Here is a 25,973-nt window from a genome sequence, read left to right as displayed (position 1 = left end):
GGGAGAGTTGGTAGCTCCTCTCTGCAGTTCAGCTGTTCGAAAACAGCACGTGTTGCGTGAATCGTAGCGCCAGGACATCTCCTCTTTATGATGGACCCGCGAAACTCATCGGGAAAGTTTATGCTGTGTGCTCTTTCTCTGGGGAGAAGGGATCTGTAAGCCAGCAGCCTCCACCTCGGCAGGCTGGGAGTGCCGTGAAGCAGCACGCTGTAAGTGCAGTGCTCCCCTCTCTGTTCCCTCTCCTGGGGCTCTGGAAAGTGCCAGGTCTCCAGGCAAGGAGGGAGAAAATGGTGGGAAGAGACAACAGAGGGGTCACACATACATCCCTGGTTAATGCCCTTCCAGACCTAAGGCAGTTAAAGATGCTCAGTAGTGCCAGGTGGGGATGTGCTCTCTGGGTGGCTGGTTGGTGCTCTCTGACAGATGCCTGAGGGGTGATGCCAAACAAAGCCCTTTGGGATTTGCTTCTTCTTTGGTGAACGTGAATAGCTCCGTTGCAAAACTCTCTTTGGTGAACCATAAAGAAAATGAACATGCTTCGCCTTATGGTTCGCCTTGGCTCTCTTTTGCTGGCTGCGTACCCACGCCCGCTCGCCGTCTCTACAGTTTCAATTTCACCCTTTCTGCTTCTGTTACTGGGAAACAGCATCTTTCCAGCATGCGCTACTGTGAGCCTTCCAGGGGAGCGATGGGCTGGCCTGCAGCAGAGCGCTGGAACCACTTACGAAAAGTCCTGTTAACCCCGTAACTGCAGCTGGGCAAACTGAGCAGAAGAGGAATCCTTGTATATCAAGTCTCAGCTGCCCCAAGTCCTAATTTAGACAAGAAATCTCTCTTAACACTAATAGTTAGAAAATGATCATATAGGATGGAATAATTTTTTTACTGTTTTTAAGCCAACCTAGAGGGAAGAAATCCTGCTCCCTTATCAGTGTGACAAGCCAATGAGTCGGTGAAAGCTAGGATATGTGGTCTATAACATGTATGAATAAAACAAGCAAGCCACCTCTTCAGGATTAATAAAGGCACTTTTTCTTATAAAAAGCAACATGACAATTTAAACAGAGGCTAAAGCATGGACAGCTTTGAACAGCTTTGATGAAGATAATTAGGATTGTATTTGTTAGAGGTGGAAGATCAATAAAAATGACCTATGCATTTACTGGCTGGAGTCTCATCTGAGTGCATGCCAAAGGCAGCACTGCACATGAAATTGGTGAAATTTGTAGTATAGTGTTTGCACTTGCTAATTTGTCTCGTTTTTTACAGAGATAGAAGCCAAATCTGCCTGTAAAAATTGAAGTTTTTCCCCTTGAACACAGCTGTTTCCCTTCCCCTTGATTGAGCAGTTAGGAGCAAGAGCTCTAGGTACAGCAGGAGTAACAGATAGTTTGGATTCTCTTTTGTGGTCAGTAGTCAGAGCATGTTAGTAAATTTTCTCTATTAATATGTACCACTGAAACTCTCCTGTACTTGTTCAGGCTGCTTCAAAACCATGTTTTATTCTGAACAAGAAGGAAAGTGCTCTTCAGTGAATGCAATATAAGAACAAAACCTGACTTTTATGGGTCAAATATTGCTCATTTTATTCATGCCGCTGCCCTCAATGGGATGACTCATCCCAACAGAGTGAGCAAAATCTGACCCTGGATAGCCGGTGCTGAGGGCGAAGTTGTTTTGAGGATCTCTTTGTGGGGGTTTTCTTTCCATGACATTCAGCTCCAAGCCTCTCTGTGGATGGCATAGGAGGCGGGCAGAATACCCAAACTGCCTGGCTTGTCTCGACGCAGGGGTCAAGCCCCTGCCTTGGCTGGCTGAAGCTGCCCTCGACGTGCTGCCTTCCTGCAGCGGAGAGGGCTCCCCGGCCGCTGTTGCACTTGGGCCTCCAGGGATGTGAGGAGGTCTGCAGCAGCAGGAGCCCTCTTTTCCTACACATGAACCTGCCATCCTAAAAAAATACCAAGACAATTTTCACAAACTCGGGCTCTGGGGAGATAAGGGGACAGCTATAGCAAATGAGAGGGGAGGGAAGATCCTGGGGTAAACTTCTCATGATACACAAGCCCATGACCATGCTCCGTTGCTGAGTTACAGGGCTTTTGTGGAGTATTTTTTCTTCCAGTGATCTATGCATGAGGAAACATGGCATTAGTCCAGGTTCACTGTTTCTGGTTCGCTCCATTGGACACACAGTAATGGCACAAGGGGCAGCGTGCTGTGATCTCAGTTGGGGAAGATGCTTGAACATGTTTCCAGTTCTGGGCTTTACCTGTAAAGTGCTCAACACTCTGGACTGATCTTGCAAATTAATTTAAGCAAATTAATTTAATTAAACCCAGTCCAACAAAGCAGACATTTACTGTTAAACATACACTGTAATAAACATACCTTAAGTCAAAGTAATTAATGCTGCAAAGAAAATGAATAAAACTAAATAAATCACGAACAGCTAAAACAGTGACTAATACTGTTCAAAAGCAGCTTTTGGCATTCTCTTCATTGCTGCAGTAATTTTGACTTGTGTGGGTAAACCCAAACAAAAGGTCAAAGATGTTGCTTTTGGAGCTGTGGTTTCACTTGCTCTTTCCATTATAGTGGGTGCTGCACACACAAAACTCTGCTGCCACATGCAGAGCGCAAGCCCTCTGGATAGATGAGAATCAGAAGAAGGTATTAAAAAAAAAGAAAAAAAGGCCATAAACCTATCAAGAAAGAAATAAATCAGAAACTGCAGAAGTAATTTTTTAGAAAATTCCATTATGATTGAAATGGCTTAATGCACTTGACATTTAAAGTTTGACTTTATATGGCAAAAGATAAATCTTACAGCTTTTGTTTTTTGATGGTTTCGTGCTGGCAAAAATCAGACCCTCTGCAGCCTAATTAGGTACGATCAAGACAAGATGCCCTCTTTGCACAGAGCCTTTTGATGGGAGTTTACCTCCATGGCAATTCAGCAGCTGAATTCCCTGGAGGATTTGTGACCCAGACTGACCAAACCTGCAGATTTTTGTTGTTTAGGACATGTTAAAGAGAGAATAGCTGTTACAAAGCCCAGTAAGTTGCTCTGTCTTTTGATAGAGGATCTTCTCAAACTCACGCCACCTTTGTGACCATCGCTACCCCTGGGCCTCTGGAGCACCCTGTGGGCACGGGGGAACTGGGCTCACCCGCCCTCCGTGGGTGCACCTTCTAGGGGTAGGGAGGAAGGGGTGGATTAAAGCCATGCAGGTGCTTTATACTATTTGCAGCCACTCTCACAGCCTGGGGTTGGAGAGAGAAGCTGGGGCATGCTTCCTTCTTTGCTCGCCATTGTGCATATGAATTTCAGCCTCTTTGTACCTTCCCCACAAGATGTTAGTTTATTTGAGTTTAGTGGCGAAAATCTAGCAGGCTGATATTAGCATCTTCAGTGCTCAGGAGGTGTTTGACTGAAAAAAAAAGACACCTAAGTTCTCACCATCAGAAATTGGTTGCTTTTTCCTACTGCTTAATCAGAGTATAATATGATTAAAGTTATTAAGCAAAACTCTCCTCCCTGCAACTTTAAAATAGATCTCTCGTCTTGCCAAAGAGCATAAACTCTGACCAATTGGCTAACCCCCAAATAATGCCCATAAAGAATGATATCTTTTTTATTGACACTAATTATAGATACATTATGCCCTTCATATTACTTTGGGAGCCCGCAGCAGCCTTAATAAACCTGTGATTTCAGCTGAGCTATGTCGTAGGGGAAAGCAGGCTATTGTAATTCTGTCTGAATGGCTGCACCAGGGAGTTGTGCCTTTATGTGAAAGCAGAATCATTTCACCGGCTCCTGAAACAGAGTCACCTCTGATCTGGGAAGACAGCACCCATATGGGCAACCGATGACAACATAATAGTGGAGAAAGGAGCACTGGGAAAAGGACGTTGGGACAAAGTTCCACTCTTTCAGGACATGTCGGGAGATCTTTCATCTCCCTGCAAAGCAGCCAGGTTCCCAGTTCTTTGGATCTTTTTTCAAAGACCGCTCAGCCTGCCAGCTGCAATGAATTCAGTGGGTGCTACTGAGAGATAAAGGGAGAATTTTTCCTTCGAGGATTCAAACTCATGTGGCTAAGGAGTCAATGCCTAGTGTTTGGCCTGCAAAGTCATTTGTTTTTGTAGGAGAAAAGCTTGGTCTTTGTTAAAAAAAAAAGAAGAAAAAGGAATGGGGGATATTTGGAAGTGCTTAGCAGCCCCCTGCACACACAGCAGACAGACGGTTAAACTGGGAGTCTGCCAGCCTGGGCTTGAGCTCCTGCCCTGCTGAATGGTCTTCTGTGCCACCTTACTTAAGCCTTTTGTCTTGTTTGCGTTGCTCTCCCCAGCCCTCCTTGCTACACTGCCCAGGGGCGTGCGACAAAAGGGAGTTACATTCGAGTGATGTATTATTGCTGTTTAGTCATGGACCTGATTTTGAGCCGTACTTCCTACCAGCATCAGTGAAGTGTTCACTCCGAGAGCAGTCACTGAATGGGGCTCTAAGCTGCTGGGAAGAAAAAGGGAAAAATTACTGAGATATTTGCTATTCTATCTTGTATTATAAAGTATTTCTCTCGGTGATACTGTCATATGGCCTGACATGAAGAATGACATTCTCCATCTCAGGCATTCACCGTATTTATATTTTATATTGCTGTTTTTAATACAAAAAGACTCTTCTTGTACCTATAATGAGAAATAAATCAAATAAAGGGCTCATGTTAGGGAGGATGGTGGTGTGGCTGCTTAGCATTTTAGGAAAGATGGAGGAAAGAGATACTGAACCATTTGTTATGGTTGCTTTGATGTGATCACAGCAGTTGCTAATATGGATTGTCAAACTAGAGATGAGCTTATGAAAGGGTATAAATATGTTTTTTATTGAACAAAGTAACAATCCAGAAAAGGTGGATTCAAAGGCAACAAGCTCTTTAATTACAGCCTTCAGGGGCATTGTTTGATCACTGTAAACAAGCTGCTTTATTCTGGGTTCTGCTAAAATGTTTTTTGCATTATATTGCATACATCTTTCTCAAATCAAAAAGATTCAGTCCTTAAGGTTACTTGATTTACATTTTCAACGTCTCACACTTTCTTTGTGGCTTGAGTGGCAAAAACACAGTTGCTATTGTGCAACAACAAAAAAGGTACTAAAAGGTCCATTTTAATTTCAATTTTTTCAATATATTTTGTGTGTGGGTCCACATCACACAGCTGAAGTAAAATCTTTCAGGGTCACATTGTCACACAGTGGGTATTTTCACAATGTTTTAAGACTAATTATCATGGCTTTTAAAGGAAAAAGAATTTTTATTGTCCCTTTTGAAAACCATGCAGTTTCCCTCCCTCCCTTTTATCAGCACAAATATTTGCTGCAAATGCCTAGATGACAAATCACACAGGTAACATTTTTCTTGTCGGAATGTAATCTTCGTTGTACTATTCCAGGCAAACTGCCAAGCAGGGCTAAAACCAGGGCTAAGGCAATCTAGCTGCAGACAAATATGTAATTACAATCAATACCGTATGTGCAGTTGCACCCCCAAAAATGAATCTGTTCTTGTATAGCTGGCAGAGTTTCATTTTTTAATGATTTTTTTATCCTGGTATCATTAAAAATGAGGCTTCTGCAATCACAGTCTCAGTCTGTTAGCCATCCTCCTCCCAGCCGCTCACCCTCATAATCTTTCAACCTCTTGGTCTCTTTCAAATGAATCTGATAAAGGAGGAGGTAATTAAAATCCTTGTGCTAGTTTTGACTGGGATAGAGTTAATTTTTTCCATATTAGCTTGTATGAAATTATGTTTTGGATTTGTGCTGAAAACAGTGTTGATAACACAGAGATGTTTTCGTTACTGCTGAGCAGTGCTGACACAGAGTCAAGGCCTTTTCTGCCTCTCACCCCCCACACCAGCGAGCAGGCTGGGGGTGCGCAAGAAGTTGGGAGGGGACACAGCTGGGACAGCTGACCCAACTGACCAAAGGGCTATTCCATACCTTATGACATCATGCTCAGCATATAAAGCTGGGGGAAGAAGAAGGAAGGGGGGGACATTCGGAGTGATGGCGTTTGTCTTCCCAAGTCACTGTTACGCGTGATGGAGCCCTGCTTTCCTGGCGATGGCTGAACACCTGCCTGCCGATGGGAAGTAGTGAACGAATTCCCTGTTTTGCTTTGCTTGTGCGCACGGCTTTTTCTTTACCTATTAAACCGTCTTTATCTCAGCCCACGAGTTTTCTCACTTTTACTCTTCCGATTCTCTCCTCCAATCCACCTGGGGGGAGTGAGTAAGCAACTGTGTGGTGCTTAGTTGCTGGACAGGGTTAAACCACGACAGTCCTACAAGCTATCCATGAAAATGGTCATTTAGGTAGATATCTATCTACATACATATATACACAACTATCTATCTGTCTATCCACTCATATATATATAAGTTTTACTAGTGATAAACTGTTGAAGGTTAGTCTCTGACTTCCTTAAGTGGATGGAAAATGTGGTGGCATACCTCCACTACTCAGTGGTTATACGAGCAATTTATCCAACTTCTCTTCTAAGATGAAAGATATCGTTCTATGGCCTCGAGTCCCAGGATATTTGGGCACTCTCCACTTCTATTCTGCTAAGAGCTTTCCTCTCTTCTAGAAGACTTAAAGCATCCTTCCTAGCTGCTTAATACCCTTTCCCTCCTTGACGATGCCAAAAAATACATCATTTCTTTCTTCCTCTTTTTTTAATTCAAGAAGGGGTTCACTTTTATTGGTATTATTACAAAGCATTATCTTTGCCAAAAGATTATGTACCCATGAAATAGTTTCTTTCTTTGACGGTAGAACAACCAGCTCCCCTGATTTTCTTTTTTTTTTTTTTTTAATTTTAATTAAAACCATTACTTTTTTTTTAAGTTTTAATTTTCATCTCACTTTTTCCTGAATGATCATTCATTCATTTAGATGAATGATCCATTTGTTTTCCACAACAATGTTATGTTTTGCTCTGACGAAAGACCCGGAGAGTTAAGGTGCTGTGACAACCTTGTGTGTCTATTCTGTGCACACTCTTGTGGCTTGCAGTCTGGCATTTATAATCCATCTTTTTTCTGAATGCATTATCTTGGCCCTTGATGTTTCAAACAGAGCCTGCAGCTCCTTGTAATGCTTTTTGTAGACTCCAGCTTGAACTCCATATGCTTGTCTGCTTCAGGTACTTTCTCTCTTTTATGAGTGCAGATTTTCTTTTCTTGTGTATATTTTACCCTTTTCTTGTAGTGTTTTAGATTCTTTGCCATCTCTACAGTTCCAGGCCACCGTTTACCCTGTGTAGGTTGTTATCTGCATTTCTCATGCTTTGCAAATTTTGATTGCTTTGTCAAAGGCTAATTTTTGTGTCATCCAAGCATCTATTTTTGAGCGTTTGGCAGAGCTGCTCTTCTCATGGATATTGCCAGATTGGATCTTCAGCCTTGGACCCATCACTAACCGATGAGTGTTTTCACTTTTTTGCAAGCTCTGTTTATACTTTTTATTTTGTGATGGAGGGCAGGACTTCTCAAACTCTCTGCCTTACAATTTGTAGTTAAGCTATTGTGCCTGAGGAAAAGCAAACCTAATAAAAGCAGTAAGTCCTTCAGAACTAGCCATGATCAGAACAGGGCCCTCCTCTGACTCCCCTCTTTATTTCTTGGTGGCACCAGTCTGCTGCGGATATAGACTGAAGTAGTGGTTAAATCTTCTTCAATCACACATTATTTTGAGAGGTTCAGCCTCTTAACAGTTCCATTCTTCCCCTCAGGGCCGTTGCTTGGTTTGCTCTACTCCAGCTACCATGTTACTTGGAAATCGGCCACAGCCAGCAAGGCCACCGAAGCTGGGTGGCCCAGTGCCCGCGCTGGCACGGAGCAGCACTGCCCGCCTGCGGGTGCCCGGCGGGGCCCGGCTGCCTCGAGGGGCACGCTTGCCAAGGCTGTCTAGCAGAGATGAAAGCAAATGTGCCCGAAGACCATGATTAGTCAGTGTGGTTACTTTCATACGTTAAATGGTTTCTAGGGGTCTGTTTTCAGGTGAGGTAACCTGGAGAATCTGGATCTAAATCTGCACTGAAGGAAAAAAGCCTCTAGAAGCCACGAGCTCCCATTTTGAGTAGGTTTTCGCAAATATTTGTTCGAGGGTGAGAATATTGGAATTCTTTGCTCATCTTTCCATGTTTCTGTAATGCAGAGCTCATCAGGCTGGGTCCTCTGGGATTCCCTGTATCTAATAATATCATGGCTGCTTGTGTCTGATGTGAGGAGTGAGGTGGTGCAGCACAAAAGGAATATTACCCTCTTCATGGCTGCTCGATCTTTCTCTCCCTCTCACTCTAATATGAAATAAGTATTGCACATACACTTTTCTGACTGTCATAAAATATCCTATGGAGCTCAGCTAAAGCCATGAGAGCTATGATAATTCCTCATGTGTGTATTAGAGCAGCAGCCAGCCTACTGATGGGAGCTGTGGCAACATCCAGTGGAGACATCTGAGTTAGTCAATGTTGAATTGCTCAGGGACTAAAGGGAGAGCAAACAACGATGCACGATCTTTACAATAAGAAAACCAGATTGTTCTTTTTCAGTTAAAGGGCAGCAGCTCTCTTGGTCTTCTGCTTAGTACCGGATTGGTTGAAAGGATGCATAAACAGCATGTTCTTTCACCTGACTGTGATATTGATATTTGTGTGGCACTATAATCCGGAATATGTCTGTGTTAATCATCATCCTGGTGTGCAACAGAAAGGCAGTAGCCTGCTGGGGGAGTTTAGAGCCCAAGTACAACAGTCCCCTTGATCCTATGTAGGATTCTCAGCAAGGGAAACCAGGCAATGTTGCCATATCCAGCCTGCCGAAAGAATCTGCCACATGATTTTTTAATTACTTATTTTAACATAGATTCTTCTACACAGGGTTAAAAAAGGTACACCAGTACCTGTCTTCTTCAGGAGAGCAGCTGGGGATTTTCTGGTGTGCATCTCAATTGTGAGAGCATTGCACGAGCAACAGACAGGGTTGCCTGGACATGTCTTCACAACAGGGTAAACTTAACCAGTTGCTCAGTGTTGCGCTTGTTCATCCTCCTGTCCTGACACAAACCCGCTGGTCTGTGGTGCTCTACTGCGGCTTTGGGTTTAGGCTAAAGCCAGAGCAAACTTTGCTCAGGTTGGTCTCCCAATGTCTTACAGTCAGGCTAAGGTGGTAACCAAGTGCTTGTCACCTGCAAGTGCTGCAGCAGGGTTGATAAATATATCCCAGACTCAGTAAGAGATGCTTATTAGCCCAGGCTATGGTCATGGCTGGAATTGATCTTGAGTGAGCATTAGGAAAATCACTTGGCTAATAATTGCATTTCTGATATGACGCCTGACAAAAAAAAAAAAAAGGCGCTTTTTATTTTTTCTTCCCACCAGCTACAAGGAGAGCTGTGGGGTAAAGAATGTTACTTTCTGTGGGAAGTGAGTTCTGCAGGCAATGGCAGTATTTCTGTACAGGCCATCTCAATTGCTACTATATAGCCAGAGGTCAGGTTTTAAATATCTCTCATTGTCTGAGACCATTCTGGTTACCTATGTTAAAAGGACAAAAAAAAAAAGAAAAGACACTAAACTGAATAAGGTGCAAGAAAGGGCTGTTAGAGAGATTGTGGGAAGGAAAATCTGTCTCCTCAGAGGAGATAAAGAGAATTTGTTTCTTCTAGATTTTTGTCAAAAACGTGACCAGAGAAGGGCAAAATTAACCTTGCAAACCCTTTGGGGAAGGGAGAAATGGAAATGAGAAAAAAAATATTTTAAATAGCAGAGCAATATTAGTAGCAGAGCAAATGAATACACTTGCCAATCCATTGGGAGTGGAAATGAGAATAAGGTTTCTCACTACGAGGGAAATGAAATTCTGAGACATGATTCCAGAAAGGGTACTTCCACATCGCTTCAGGACAGAGCTTGGTAAGTTCTTGGAAGGAACTGCACAGCGTCAGAAGAACAGAAGCTAGCTTTAAAGTCAACATTTCTGGCGTTCTGTCTTCAATGTAATTCCTTCTACAAATGGAACTGAAAGAAGACTTAATCAGCATGTGTTTGCTGCATTGCCTTTATATATAATTGATTAATCCCATGCCTCAAAGCTTCTACTAATCTCCTGCAGGGACCAGGAAGAATTTTCCTCCTTCTGCATAACCTGGCTTTTGTTTTGGCTTTGCTTTTTTCTTCCCCACTGCCCCCACTTCTGAAACGTCAGAGCAAGAATGGAGAAGGGAGGGTTTTTTTGGCAGGGCAAGCTGCAGTTCCAGGTTTTGCTGAGGAAGCACTGAAACGCTTTGTTGGATTGCCTTGTTCCTGCACTCAAACTTCTGAACATCACGGACAAAAAAGGAATTTTTTTCCTGTCAGGTCAGAATCAGCAGGCTCGTTTTGGCATGTGGCAGGGATTACCACTGTTAATCTGCCAGTTTCCCAATTTCTTGTACTTTCTTCAGGTTTTCTGTTACTACAGAAATCTCAAATGCTGGTTGCACTTTGATGTCTCCTGGCCTCTCCCTGGGCGCCTTCTGGGGTCTATGGTTTTTTGCCTTCTGCTGTAGGCTGTTGTTTCCTATGGGATATGTACAGGCACCTTTCCTGCCCGAGCTCCACTGCCTGCGGATTTCAGGAGGCAGCTCCTGATGACCCAGGTGATCTTATGCTCTGCCTCGTTCCGTTTTGGTCTAATAACTCAGAAATGCAGGTTCTTCAGACCTTGTTCTCCTTACGTGCATCTAAGAACAGCATACACATAGAGCTGATCTAGAGATCACTGGAGTCACAGGATGGATTTTCTTGTTACGCTAAGGAAGAAAATGAAAATTAGGTTAGTTATCGCAGGATAAGTATTATTTCATATAACTTATTTTAAGTATTTTTGCTTTCATTCAAAGAGGTAAAGACACTTGACAAAGTGAGAAAAAGCTGAATAATCTTTTCTTTCCTTTTGTATTTCTTTTCAGGCTCCATCTATGAAATGTTTGGAAATGAATGCTGCCTGTCAACAGGAGAAATCATTAAAATTATTGGCTTCAAAATTAATAAGCTCATAGCAAGTATCTGTGAGAATAATGAAGTCAGCCGGTTTTCAGCCAAAGTGGAATTACCACTAAATTTTCCTGGTATAGTATTTCATGAATACATGTTGTTGAGGAATTATAACCCTGAATAATCACCTTTGTTCATTTTATTGATTTGCGGTCTTGATTGGTATTTGTTTGAGGTTACAACTCAACTGTCAAGGATACAATTTTATCAGATGGCACAAGACACAATCAACTCATTTTTAAATTTCAACTCTTACAGTTCTTTTTCAAGCTTGGATAGAAATGATTAATGTTATAATGTTTGGTAGTAATGCTTTCTATACTTGAGGTCACTCAGTGTAAGAATTATTACAAAAATCTTCTTTTCAGTTACTTATGACTTTGCCAAACTTTCTCTGAGCTGAAATCTTCCTTGCTGTGTGCTCAGACTATAATTTATTTACTATTACTATATTTTTATTGTATTATTTTGGATATAAAATATTTTGAATATTTTGTTACATTTTGTTTTTATTTTAATTATTTATTTTAATTCCAGTGGCCAAAGTGGCTGCTCCATGCCTGGAAACAGGATTAGAGGAAAATGGATGTGTTTTTCTGCTTAAAAAACACTTCAGCTGTTCTATAGAGAAGTCCCAAAATATCCATATTTTGGAGGATGGATTTGAAATTTGCCATGTGGTACTGACTTGTTATTTGAAACATATCTTCCTCTGTTCATGTGGCCTTGTTAGGGAGAACTGGCCAAGTACTGTACCCAGGGTACCTCGTTCATCACATGTCATATTTATTCTTTTTTCAATTCTGCTCTCATCTCAATTCCTCTACTGTTAGGGCCCAGCTGTGTTAAACAGCGAAGTGATGTGGAGTGCAGAGGGAAAAGTGCAGGACTGTGAGTATCCTTGTGTGGGAAGTGGAGGAGGCGAACTAGGTTAGGAGTCCAGTTTCCGCAAGTCAAGGAAAGTGATAAAAAAAGGTTGGACCTCGGAGCAGGGCAGAAGGATGAAGACTTGATATGTGAAGGTCCGGGACTGGAGACAGCGGTGGAGGTGGTTAGCAGCACCAGAGGAGGACTGCGCCCATACAGAAATATATATGTAGGGCATTTCCTGCGCTGGGAGTCTTGCAGGCAGCAGAGGTAATGGGAGCCCCTTGGGGAGAGAGATGAGTGGGCTGGAAAGAAGCACAAGGCGGCCAGTGGGATGTGGGAGGGAGCCTGTGTAGGTCTGGGAGAGAAGTTACGGGACACCTGCAAGTAGGAAACACTGGGACAAAGCACACACAAGGACACAGCAGCCCTCGACAGCCTGAGATCACGTCCAGGACTCACTTTGGCCAGCAGTCTAGTTAATGCACTGAAAAAGACCTCAGTTTTATAGAAAAAAAATAGACTGTAAACATTTAACTAACACTGTATTGTACTGCAAGAACACGGGAGGTTAAATTGATGCTGCATGGGGAAACATAATATGGGTGTTTTCTAGTGTTTGAGTGCTTGACTTAGTAACCTCATTGATGTTCTTCTAGGGTATTGCTGAGCATGTGAGAATGTGTGCACATGCATATGTATGGTTTAGGTTATGCCAGTGCCCAAACTGGTGTGTGCTTTTTCTGCAGAGGGAGACAAGATATACTTCTTGAAGCAAATAAAATGTAAAAGCCCATGGGAATGTGGTGTTTCATCTGAATTCCACAGGACAATATCTTCTGCTATGCCTTCATTTTCCATCTCCAAAATACAGATTTCTCTCTGAAATAGTCCTATATATAATTTTCTTTTCCCCAGTAGAACATCAATTTACTTTCCTGTTTTTCTGGTGAATCAGAACCCTTTGTATGACCACTTATTAAAAGACTTTTTTGGAATGCCATTTTCAAGCACTGGTAGGGCCCAAATGTAGTGACTAAAGACATTTTAATTATCTGTGGTTATCGAGAGATATTGAAGTACTGCTGTACTGTGAACTCTCAAGGTATTTGGTATGTTTCTTGGAATCCAAGCTTATTTGCTATTATTAAAATTTCTTCTATCTCTAAAATATATATACATATGGAAAGTCACATTTTAAATCTTGATTGGCAGGTGGGATTGAACATTTGAATCCTAAAATATCCAACACAACTGAGTGATAAATGTAATCATACATTTATTAATGTTGAATCTCCTGGTTTTCAGAACAGAATGACTAGTGATTTCAAATGTTTGAACCTGGTAAATCTGGATTTGTTTGCATTTGAGTGATCGATTTTACAACTTGGCATTTGCTGTTGTTGCCCTATTGAGCACATTTTTAAATTCAGTCTAATCACTACAATTTGCATGCATACTTATGAACTCTCCCAACAAGTGTTCTAGAAAACTGGGTTATTTCACTAGAAAAAGAAAGTCGAGCTCATTTTTCTGAAATTTATCATTATTATCCTCCACATGACGGGTATTACTGAACAGCAGCACTGAAGAGGGGCATAATGACACTTTTTATTAGCCCAACAGGGAGCACCGCTCTCTTGTTTCTCTCTGTAGATGTACTCTTATGCATTCAGAGCTTTTTGGTGAGATGTAAATTTGTCATTTGTCTGATTTAGTTCTTAGCTGAAGAATGATTCAGCTTTACAAAGTCAAGATGTCCCAGTGTCTGCTCTTTCTTGACCTTTTTCCTTTTCACTTTATTACATACACATGCTATGCTCCAAATGAAATATCATATTAGAGCGTTGCTGGCTTGCCCCTGTCTCCAGAACAAAGCACAGAACCGAATTGCAGATGATCTTTTTCACACTGCCTTTGACTTAAACTTGCGTAAAAATATCTGCAGGTCTCTAGGAGCCTGGCACTGTATTTACAGTGTATGTACAGTGCTCTCTTGCCAGGCTTGATGCAAAGAAATCTTTTTCTTTGATGTTATTTTCCATTTCCTCTGTCGTGAGTTATCATTTGCATGCGACAGGCTCATGTATCCTTTCACCGAGTGCATGCTGGCATAAATAAGCAATGCTTCTATTTACGTTACTCTGAGGATAGCGTCTCTGTGAGTGAAGAAGTGGGCTCATTGGCTTTAAACGAGCCTTACTCTTTGTCTTTGTGAACGTATTTGCAGTCTACAGAATTCTTTTTTTCTGCTCTGGCAAATCAGATCCTTGATAAAGGCCTAATCTGCCCTTTGCATTAGAGAAACCGCTGCAACCACAAGTTCACTATTTGTGTTACTTCATGTTATCCTCATTCTAATTTGTCCTTTTTCATGCCTCAGAGGGCCAGGCTATTCTTTCCATGCTTGTACACTGCATAAAAAAAGAAGTCTGCTTTTATTCTAGACACTTCAATGGCTGCATCTAACAGCATTTTGAACTACAATTTTCACTACTAACAAGTTAGCAGAGACAGGTAATTTGCACAACACCTGAACTGTGTGCCAGCACAAATGATTTCACTTTGTTCTGTTATATTCCTTCTTCTGCAAAAATATTGCTGGGCTGTCCCTGTTCTCAGAAGGTCCCTGACAGTTGCTGCTGCTCATTCCTATGTGGTCTGACAGACAAATAGCTAAGCACGACTGTCCCTTGGAGCTCTCAGCCTCTGTGAGCCACAAGACAGGAGACTTGTCTGTGGCCATGCAGCACATGCGTGGAAGAACAGGGGTTAGGCACTAGAAGGCTCATCTCGATAGGAGGTGATGGAGAGAGAGGAGAGATGGCCTTTGGGGCAGGATGGAGAGAGGAGGATGCTGGAGCAGATGGAGCAGAGGAGGTAGCAGAGTGGGTGGTGGAGGTGAGGGAAAAGAGTAATGGCAATCAAGTCAGCTCCGGAGAAGCTGGGAACTGAGCTCTTCCCAGTCTTCTGCATTGCATTGGGGAACAGAAACTGCTAGTCTGAGCCGAAGGTCTTTCTGCTATTTTTTTCCTTGAAGGCTACTTGCTGCCTTACTAGGTGAGCCTAACTATTGGTTTTCTCAGTTTTCTGTGGGGAAAAGATGAAAAAGAGAGAATAAAAAGGATACTGCTTTCCTTCAGGACTCTAATTAAGAATGAAAATGGGACGTCCATAAAGCTACAGGCAGATACACTTTATCATGCTATACCCAGTAAAAGAGAGCAGCATATACTGTTCTGTAAAAAGGTGGTAAAAACATCCTTCTATCAAAACATGCTTTCCCGTAGGACTAAATGGGGGATCCTTGGGCTACGTTTTCTCTCCCATACCAGTGACAATAATTTTTTCAGAATCCCAGACCCTCTCTCTCTACCAATGTGTACATCAATGCCTAAAACTTTTCTTGAAAATGATGGGCTGATTAGGTTTGGGCCTTACTAATCATCATATTATGGCTAGGCAGGCACTTCACCTAGTGAAATGCCGCTAGGTGCAGAAAATTCATGTAGTGTGACAATGGTTATACATTCCTGTAGTTACTATGTATGTGTAGCTATTCTTGTCTCTATCTGTAATTTTCCCCAAAACTGTTGGGCATCAGTGCACTTTGGTTGTAGACTAGATTACGTTTAGAGAGTAGATCTATAAGAGCAATAATGCCAGCTCTTGACAAACCAGCTGGACTTTTTTCCAAGTTTGCTATTTCCATCTGTCTTTCCCCCAGTAGTTCACCAAGCTCTCTTAGGAAAGTCTAAGTGAATTTGATTCAGTCATTTTATGATTTATGAAAAAGTACAAAAATATTTATGTTTGACCTCAAAATGTCCAAACTTTAGCATCTCAAACTTACCATATGTCTCCTACTCTGGAGATTTCCTTGCTATCTTAGGGCTGGAAAACATTTGGTTTTGTAATTTGATTCATAATGATTTTAATAAGGTTCTGAATGGTTTCAGGTAACGTTGTTTGGTTTTTGTGTTGTTTTGGTTTTTTTAATATATATTGTACCAAGGAGAGCATTTATGAGAAGAGACCATGGCAGATTATGGCAGTTAGATAGGAACCACAGCGGCTTTCGCCCATTATACCAGAATAACTTTTTATATATTCACCTCTTCTCTATAGAGAGAGAAACATATGGAACTTTACATACTCATAAGCATAAACAGGTGGCTATTAGGTGCCTTTACTTCACGGGTCTCATCAATACAGAAGCTAAGTATGCAAGGCCACATGGCTCTTTAGTTGCCTATGCAAGCATTCTATTACCAAAATTAAGAAAACCAGCAGAACGGAAGGTGAAAATTTTTCTGCTCCCAACCCTGAAAACGTCAGTCTGCCTGGGCCCGAGGGGATAATCAGTTGTCTAGTTTTGTATGAGATCCGGTAATTATGCTTCCATATGAAACCTGCTTTCCAACCCAGGATACTCATCAGTTCGTTGCTGAAAGAGCTGGCTTCCAAATAGCTCTGTAGTCCCAGCAAAATTAGTAGAGCCTGAGTCTACTGTCAAACTCAGAGAGGAGAAGAATGTTTCTCGTACCTGTACATTGCCAAATATTTTCAACTGGGAATGGTTTTTTAATATAGTTTATGGAGGGTTTTTAATGCAATTCTGGAGGTTTTCTAGGGGCAATGTTCATGCTCCCGTATCACAGATGGGTAAACATAGTTATTGCCTTTGGGATACATCATATGTACTTTGAATATGTTTTTTAATGAAGAATATTCCTATTTGCTTTCTCCCAGCACTGCCAGGAGATTATGCCCATCTTGCGCTTGCAAAGCATGACACTGGAACACTGGGGGATGCTGTCTTTTCCACAATTCCAGTTTGTCACTGCAATATTTTCTAAATGCTGATGAACCAGTTTGTCTTGATCTGCACTGACAGCTCCTGTAGTGATTAGGACTGGGGTAGCTAACTCGCTTGTTAATAATTGTGTTAAAAACGACTGTAAGAAACATTAAAAATAGCAGTGAGAAAGAAAAGTGTGTTGAAGTTGTACTTTGTACTTGTGCAGCTACATTCATGGATGTGGCTTCCTTGCAGCCTGGAAAAAGGCCTGAAGGCTTTTCCAGAGTGCTGCAGTGAGGACATATATGTAGAGGATGTATTTGCACAAGGGTACTAATTTCACACAGGAAAAACTAACTGTCATACAGACAACTGTGAAGGCACAGAATTGCAGAAAGCGGTTACATAGGCACAACTAGACACTATCTCTGCAGTAGATCAAATAGGCTATTACTGTTTAGGCTGCTGACAAGCCCTCAGAGCTGCTAGTTGCCACAGATCCTAGTGGTCTCACATAATACCTAGAACTAAACATGCCCAATCTGGTGATAAATTCAGTTAAAAGCTACTCAACAGGCAGAATCATAATACCATCTCCTTTAACAAGAAGGGTACTAAAGCTATGAAGTGAATCACACCAGTTCTGTGGCAAAAAAAAAAATGGCTGTTGTGGTGGAGGGAATGGTTTGATATATCCTTTTTAAAGAACACAATCTTAAGGAGCCCTCCTTCCATGCAGACCCCTCAGTTGTGTTGATTGTGGCCAGTGGGTGAAACTTGGTAAGGGAAAAAAGTGTGGGAGAAAATAAGCAATTTGGAGGTTATTTTTAACTGAAGCCATCCCTCAATTTAATTTGTTAAACAATCCCACTATCAGAGGAGGTCTAGAGAAAAGGGAGTAAGTGTTTTCCGAACATCCAACAAGAACCGTGTTCTGACAGCATCCTACCTTGCTGAGACCCAGGTATCTGCTGGGGCATCCTGCCCTTTTCTCGCACTCTGGTTCCCATGAGAAGAGAGTCATAGCCAGCGTGGACCCAGTTCCCACACTAGACAGCTGGGGGCAGGTGGATGGGACACTTAAACCTTTGTAGACATGGCAGAAACCACTCATGAGATATGGAGCTGCCATGAAAGAGTCTCTAGTGGTGCCAAGCAGCAATCCTTGAATCCCCATCCCATGCTCAATGACTGCCAAGGTGGGAGTATTCCTTTACCACAAAGATATGGTGCCCTTTGTGTGGTCCAGAGGAGGCAAAAGTGTGGAGCAGCAGGGGCCATAGGGTTTCTGCTAGTTGGCTTTGGGGGAAGGAAGAAAAAAAGGCACTGCATCTCCCAGGGACCTTAGCTACTTTTTCGCTGTAGCTATAGCTACCAGTTAATTTGTGTCGGTCCCCTGGCTTGCAAACCTGGCCTAGGAATAACCTCTACGTTCACTTATATTCACTTGGAAGAGAGCCTTAGCCGATGCCTGTCCCGGGAAGCTGCAATGTAATTCCACAAGGCAGCATTCACAGTGCCGTGCCTGGGGAAGAAGACAGCTGAATCATACAGTTCAGCTAAACCCTACTGTTCTGTCCTCTAAACCGTCCACTTCATCTTCCTCTGTAAAAACACTCACACAAATATAGAAATGTGCATATTTTTCTGGCGATGTGGACTCTTAATGAGACAGCTCCAAGGGGCATGATTAACATGAAATAATAATGTCCCTAGGGGATAGGGAAGCTCAGATGCAGCTTCTGCCTTGCAGTACTTCAGCACTTTAATTGCCTTGTGATGGCCACAGTGCTACAACACCCAAACTTTTGAATTACTCCATTTGGTGGTCTGGGCTATCAGATATGCTAAAATCAATTTCCTTTGCTCATTCTTATCTGTAGGCACTTCTTTTTCATTTGTGATGTGTCTTTAAACATACTTGGTCTAGAAGTCCCGAGTCTGTGTGTGGCAGAATACATAGTACAATGTTTAGTCAGAAACTTTATCCTGCATTTCACTGATCACATTAGTGTTGCTCTTCCTCATACCATGTCTGCATTTTTTTCTTAAAGGTTGGTTTCCTGAGAAGACAAATAAGAATTTAAGATTTTTTTTTTTCTGTAGGAAAGAAAAGAACTTTTTTCTCTTTTTACCATGAACGTAAAAATGTTGGATATCAGAAATTACCGGCAGAGTAGAAAGGGCTAATTCCAGCCGTCTATGATTTGTATCATGTAGTTGATATTATCTTTATAGAGTCACATTTCTAGCAACCGAACTATCAGCTATGAATTGTTTGTTGTGCTTTGCTCCCTACTTTTATTCCTTTCACAGTCTAAAATTTGACATGGCTTCCTTTATGTATTTCCCTTTTTATAACGCAAGTTTTCTGTTCTTAGGTCTTTATAAGGTTGTGGCAGATAAAACTCCATATGTCAGCATTGAAGAAATTACAAGAAAAGTTTCTATTGGGCCAACAAGATTTGGCCATCCGTGTTTCTACAGCCCTGAGGATATAAAATTGGCAAACCTTACTATCAAACACGGCGAGCAGATCACCTTCAACTCAGTGGAAGAGGTCAATGGAACAATGGCTGTGAACTGTGGTGTGGTCAGAAATAACCAGTCTCATTCCTTTACTTTGCCTCTTTCACAAGAAGGAAAATTCTACGAGTGTGAAGATGACCAGATATACACCCTAAAAGAGATTGCGGAATGGAAAATCCCTAAGTGCAGAAACAGGATTGTCAAACTTTCCAATACTTTACATATGTGGGACTCCTCTAATCCACTTCCTGAGAATTTTGATGGCTGTTTGATTCTCACGCCTGTTTATGAAGTGCAGGCAGTAATGAAATGTAAGTAGGAATCAAAGTCAATGTTTGTTCGTCTCAGTAGCAAAGTACCCTTAAATACACAAAATTTGCTTAAAATAGGCAAAATTCAGTTTACTCAAGAATTCCTGACCTATATTTGTAATTTCAAGATGAAGAAAAATAATATTCCCTTTTTATTCCTTTATCAGCTGCTAATTCAGATAGTTACCTTGCATTTTGTTCTGTTGCCATTTTATTGATCACTACAATTAAATCATCGTTGCAAAGAAAATATATTGCATAGTGAAAAAGTGGAGCTAAGGAATGCTGTCCAGTTCTCAGATTCTCTTTCTTCATGTCTCAGACTTTGGCCATGGAGAAGCCACTTGATCATTTATGGCTATGGCTAGGAGGTGGAAAAAGAATATAGACATACATGTTGTAACACACTGCAGAAAGCAAAACCATATTATTTCACTCTATTGCAGAAACAAATATCAATAGATTATAAACAGAAAAGACTCATGGACAATTTCTGGAACCTCTAGGTTTGAGGAAAGATATTAGAAAACCAATATCTTTTAAAACTGTAATTTGTGTTATGAGTTTTTATTAAAAAAAAAATTATTTTGTCCATGGCATATTATCACTGTTCTAGTTGTTCCACTAAAACATTGAAACTGCTGGGTTCTGTTCTTACCAATGTCTATATCTATGCCTTACTTTAAACCTGTTAGTGAAATTAATCATGGGAATAAAATTAGAAGGTGTGCAAGGGTATAAGCATACAGTGAAATTCTCCTGAGTTATGGTGACTTGAATAGCCAAGCTGCAGTAATGACCCATGGGTGCGTGCATAGTGTACCCTCTCTGAACTGAGATACCTACCTAAGCAAAAAACCAGCTTAAGCTAAAATGTTTGCCCTTGCTTGAGGACAGTCCGGGCAGTAGATGGAAACTCGCTGCAATTCTACTTGTTGATACACCCATCCTGTTAGAGTTTGCAGGATAGGAGCTTAGCTTTTGGGAAAGTTTTGCTGCCTGTTTCCTTTACTAGAAGCAGACCAGTGAACAGCTCCATAGAAATTAAATCCTAACAGAAATATGTCATTCATGAGGTTATTAAGCAGGAAATCTCTTCACAATTGAGATTTCTCTGATGAATGATGTAAGTAAATGGATAAAAGAGAAGGAAATAAAAGCAGGCAGAGATTGTTAGCACAATATACTATAGTTGTTAAATGCTTATCATGAGATATTCAACTGTGCTTGCTATGTGATTTAATGTGTGGGTTTGGAAAGTATATCTTCATGAGATAAAATACTTCATTTTCTACAACTCTAGCTAGATTAAGGAATCTAGCCCATCTCCTGAAGCTGGATTCACTTAGGTGTATTCCTATACCCATTTAGATATATGTGCAGAATCAATAAGAATTTAGTCTTTCTAAAAAGCTTTCAGAAGATTCAGAAATGTTTGGTATCCACTTGTCTTCCAAAAGGATATTCCAGTGAGAGTTGTATTTGTTGATTTTATTTCATGCCCATTTATGTCTCATAGTGTGCTCAACATTTAAGAAGCATTAAATATATCCTAAATAACTATTTAATACAAACTTGAAAAGTAGGCTTCATGGTATATGGTTAACTACTTTCTCGTGGACCATGCAAAATGGATTTTCACCATTTTTAGAAGAACTATAAATAGACACAAGATAAAATATGAGAAATACTATCCACAATTCAATAAAAAAGATTCCTAATAAGAGGGAAAGCAGATTACATTTTCACAGGCTGTGGGCAGGAACCCTCTATACTTCTCATTCTTAATAATGAACAAATTATGTATGTGGAACTCCTCCAAATGCTCATAGAAAACTTTCAATTTCACTAGTCATTTCTCCTTCATTGACTTTCCCTTGTGGTGCTTAGGATGCTCGTTGCCTGAAGGCATCAATGTGACAAAAGGAGAGTTGGAATAAACAGATCCTGAATCACTGTCATAAAACTCTATCATATAAAATACATCTGATATACTGACTTTTAGGTATAAAATATTGGTATGGCCTGCTACAAGAAGTGTGAATCCAGGATATAGTATCCTTGTGTGCAGTTTTATGCAGAATAAGTCTTAATGAAGAGAGTAATTAAATATTATTTGCTTGTTAAATTTTACTGCCCTGGTCAGTGATCTGTGGTGTCACTGATCTGGACCAAAATTCTTAAACAAGCTTTAATTGCATAGTCAGCTTTGTGCTTGGAAGTTTTGCATCCAAAATTTTGCAAGTTCAGTTGTGATAAAAGAGGAGTTGTTCCCTGTCAGACTATTAAACACAATGGCTCGGTTCTGACAGTGAATAAAACCAGATACCACAGAAAAAGATGCAAGAGTTCCACAGAGGACCACTGTAGTAGATATTTCTTCATTCATTAACAATAAACTTAGACTTTGTTATACAAAGGTTTTGCCTTTTTTTAAAAAGTTATATTATTTTCTAATAATTATAGATGTTTTCATTATTATTATAAATATCAAAATATCTCATTTCTCACAGATTGGCCACAGCAAGAACATGTGTTAATGGGTTCAAATGCTATTTATTAATTAGAAATGTTCCTCCACCCGTTTCTTTGGAGAAATCATAAGTTACTATGAAACAAAAGAATAGAAATACATCTTGTACTCAAGAAAAAGACTTTGATAAGATAAATAACTGATTAAACTTGGAGGTGCTGTGAGAAATATAGTCAACTAGATTTTTTTTCCCTTTCTTTTTTCTTAAAGTGAACTTTTGTTCAGTTGGACACCTTATTCTCATCTCCTCTTGTTTCTCTTTTCCTTTGTGTGGTCTCCTATCTGATAGACATATATCTCAAATTAAAATAGTTAGACTTTGACTGGCCCTATTAATTGTGCATGTTAACATATGGAGGTGCACACCTCAGAGAAGGTACTTTTAGTATCTGGGCAACAGGACGTATATTTTATTCCAATGTCAGTTTGAAAACAAAAATCAATGTATTTCTTTCTCTTTTCAGTTCGAAAGGACATAGTTCATATCCTCTCAGATCTAGATGTTGAGGTCAAGGATATAACAGACTGCTATGATATTAGCTCTTTCCTTCAGCCACTGTCTTTGGAAGATGTATTTGAGAGAACAAGCAAGGAATTTCCTATGGTTGCTGAGATAATGGAGGGGCCTTCAGGAAGCAAAAAACCTTATAACTTACTGCATATAGGGAAAGAGATCGTCATCTACAAAAAGTACCAGGCAGCAAGAGTCCTAGCCTCTGAGATCAGAAGTGATTCCCCCAAAAGACATTTTTTAATCCCTATGAGCTACAAAGGAAAGTTCAAGAGAAGACCTCGGGAGTTTCCAACTGCCTATGACTTAGAGCTAGCAAGAAGTGAAAAGGAACAGCTTCACGTTGTAGCAACTAAAGCCTTTGACTCCCCTCATAAAGAGCTTTTTTCTGTTTCAGTTGGAGACCAGTTTCTAGTTCAGCAATGCCAGACTAGTGAAGTTCTATATGAGGGACGAAAGAAAGTCATAGACGTTTTAGCTTGTGAACAAATACTAAGTGATACATATAAGAAAGTGTTCCTTCCTATGTACATGGAAGGTGGCTTTGTGGAAGTGATTCATGACAAGAAACAATACCAGCTTTCTGAGATTTGCAAAGAATTTCGTTTGCCTTTTAATGTCAAAGTCTCCGTGAGGGACCTTTCCGTTGAGGAAGATGTCTTGGCTGCCGTGCCTGGTCTGCAGTTTGAAGAAGAAATCACAGACTCTTACTTGCTGATCAGTAGCACCAACAGTCCAGTGGAGAGCTGGGAGATTCCTGTATATCGCTTAAACATGCTGGTCCATTTGCTCAGCAGAGATGTCCAGACAGTTGTACCTCCTGTGACTAAGACAACAGTGGAAGAGATCAGCGAAGAACAATACTATATGGTGCGAAGATATGAAAACCAAACCCTTCATCCACCACCCAGGCCTCCCAAAAAGCCAACAACACTTGCACCAAAACCTGGTTTTGCAGTACCTAAGCAAGGTGCGTCTGACGTACTACAGGCTCCAAAGGTAAGGTATCACACCTTGTCTTTGAATCTCTTACAGTCATAGGTCATGTTCTGTCCGTTTATAATCTCCATTTCACTGGTGTATCCTTATGGCATATACACAGATGGCTCTCAGTTCCCTGTAATAGGCAAATCAGCCATTATAGTCAACAATGGCTAAAATCTCCAGTGTGTGTTAATTGATCCATGAAAAACAACGGAACCATGCCGACTCACAGCAGAAAGCTTGGTCATATAATTTTGCATGGATAATCCTTTACTGCACCAAAGCAAAAGTGAAGGGAGAGACTTGAAGTGCCTGTATTTAAATGTTTATTAAGGGGAAGCATATGTTTTCATGATGTAAAGACAATTTTGCTCAGCTGGAAATGGCAGAATTAAATTCACGGAAAGTCAAGTTGTACAGATATTTTTGACTGCATGGTTTTGCACTTACCCAAAGGGCATAAGATTTGGAATAAAAAGGGCAGCCGTTTTAAAAGAGCTCTTGATGTTAAGAAAGAAGTGCCCCTTCTAGGACAATTTTCTTCATGGTTAACTTAAGGCAATGCATTTGTTCATTAATTTTAGTGTTGGGTCTGGCTGAGCTGGAGTTAATTGTCTTCACAGCAGCCTGTAATATATCGTGTTTTGGATTTGTGACTAAAATAGTGTTGATAAGACACCAGTATTTTGGCTATGCAGAGCAGTGCACCCACAGTGTCAAGGCCTTCTCTTTTTCCCAGGCTGCCCCCCCCAGCAAGTAGGCTGGGGGTGGGCAGGAATTTAGGAGGGGGCACAGCCAGGAGACCTGACCCCAACTGCCCAAAGGGATATTCCATGACATATAATGCCATGCTCAGCAATAAAAACTGAGGGAGTGGTTGGTCTGGGAAGGTAGCCATAGCTCAGAGACTGGCTGGACTTCAGTCTGCTTGTGGGAGGCGGTGAGTGACTGCCTTTGCATCACTGGTTTTTTTTTTCCTCTTTTCTTCACTTATTAAACTGTCTCTATCTCAACCCATAAGTTTTCTTGCTTTTGCTCTTACTATTCTCTCTCCTGATGAGATCATCATCCTGATGTCAGGGGGGAGTGAGCAAGCAGCTGGGTGGGTGCTTAGCTGCTGGCTGGGGTCAACCCATCATAATTTTCTTGCATTATATTGAAAGAATCAAAGAAAGACACCTTGATGGACTTTAATGAGAGAGACTGTCCAGGAGGTATTTAACTTAGGCTGCAGTTATTCTCATGTGCAAATACAAATTCCCCATAGAAGAAGAAGGAAAAAACATTGGAAATACTTTCAGGCCTCTGCATTGTGATTGTGCTGCACTTTAAATGCGATGTAACTCATGGAATCATATTTTGGGGGAAAGTTATTTTTTGTGTTACTATCAAATTGAGGTCCAGTTGTAGCCACCCCGGAAGGGAAGCCATTCTGACTACCTCTCCTTGCCTGTTGGAGGTGTTCCTCTCCTCAGTGCCAATTCTGAGACCACATGCAGGTCCACAGCTCCACATAGGTTCTGGGAGATGGTTACAACAGACCATAGGAGAAGTGAATGGGTAAGGCAGGTCCCTCAGATAAGGATAATAGAGCAAGAAGCTCTGTCATTTTCTTTTGTCTTTACTTGTAGTATGGAAACGTCTTTTCTGCTAGTTTGTACGGTGACCCTTGCAGCAGCTTAAATAAGCCATCCTGTTAGGCTAGGGAGGATACACGAGAAACTGGTCCCTGGAGCTAATAGGTAAGGCGTCAGCCTGATACTGGCCTGGCGTACAGAACTGGGGAAGAATTCCCTAAAGTTGTGTTTCTGGTAGACCCGTACCCTTGTCAGGAGGACTCAGACCTCCTGCAGTTACTGATGGCTGTGTGTGGAGAGCAACAGGTAGATGCTGACTCTAGACTAGACTCGTGCAGAAGATTATATTTTCCTGAAATCAGGAGAGACCAATAAGTGCAGGAGAGGGATGAGCTGAGGTTCCTTTGCACATTCATGAGTGAGAGCGACCTTAGACTGCAGCTGTCCAGACAAAGAAATGTATTTAAGCAGACTGTTCCAGAGGACATTTTTTGACACATACTTACTATAAATAAATAATAAACTGCAGTCAGAATGCTTAGAGTTATGCAGATTTGTAAATCTCCTTCCCTGGAAAGGTGAAACAAGTAGAGATCCCTTATTCATAAGATTAAACATACTGAGCTGTAACATAATAGGTTTAAAGTCACACAGAATGCATTATCTCTTCTATCCCGAGCACGGCGAATCCTCCGAGAGGACGTGGATCGTAGCAGGTAGGCTCTGCCTCAGCCTCTCTGCCAGCAACAGCA

At 41.2% G+C, this 25,973-nt stretch overlaps 1 protein-coding gene across 2 annotated transcripts in view; it reads left to right on the top strand.

The window, feature by feature from the left end:
- Positions 1 to 25,973, top strand: part of THEMIS (thymocyte selection associated) — an 82,874-nt gene that overhangs the window by 5,043 nt on the left and 51,858 nt on the right. For both annotated transcript variants that reach the window (XM_075145808.1, XM_075145809.1), the window contains exons 2-4: positions 11,024 to 11,182; positions 19,158 to 19,616; positions 22,614 to 23,659. In XM_075145808.1, coding sequence (XP_075001909.1) covers positions 11,024 to 11,182; positions 19,158 to 19,616; positions 22,614 to 23,659 — 1,664 coding nt within the window. The remainder of the gene's footprint in view (positions 1 to 11,023; positions 11,183 to 19,157; positions 19,617 to 22,613; positions 23,660 to 25,973) is intronic.

The sequence above is a fragment of the Calonectris borealis genome, chromosome 3, assembly GCF_964195595.1.
Source record: "Calonectris borealis chromosome 3, bCalBor7.hap1.2, whole genome shotgun sequence".
NCBI lineage: Eukaryota > Metazoa > Chordata > Aves > Procellariiformes > Procellariidae > Calonectris > Calonectris borealis.
The sequence above is the reverse complement of the archived record's forward strand: the minus strand, read 5'-3'. Positions and strand labels throughout refer to the sequence as shown.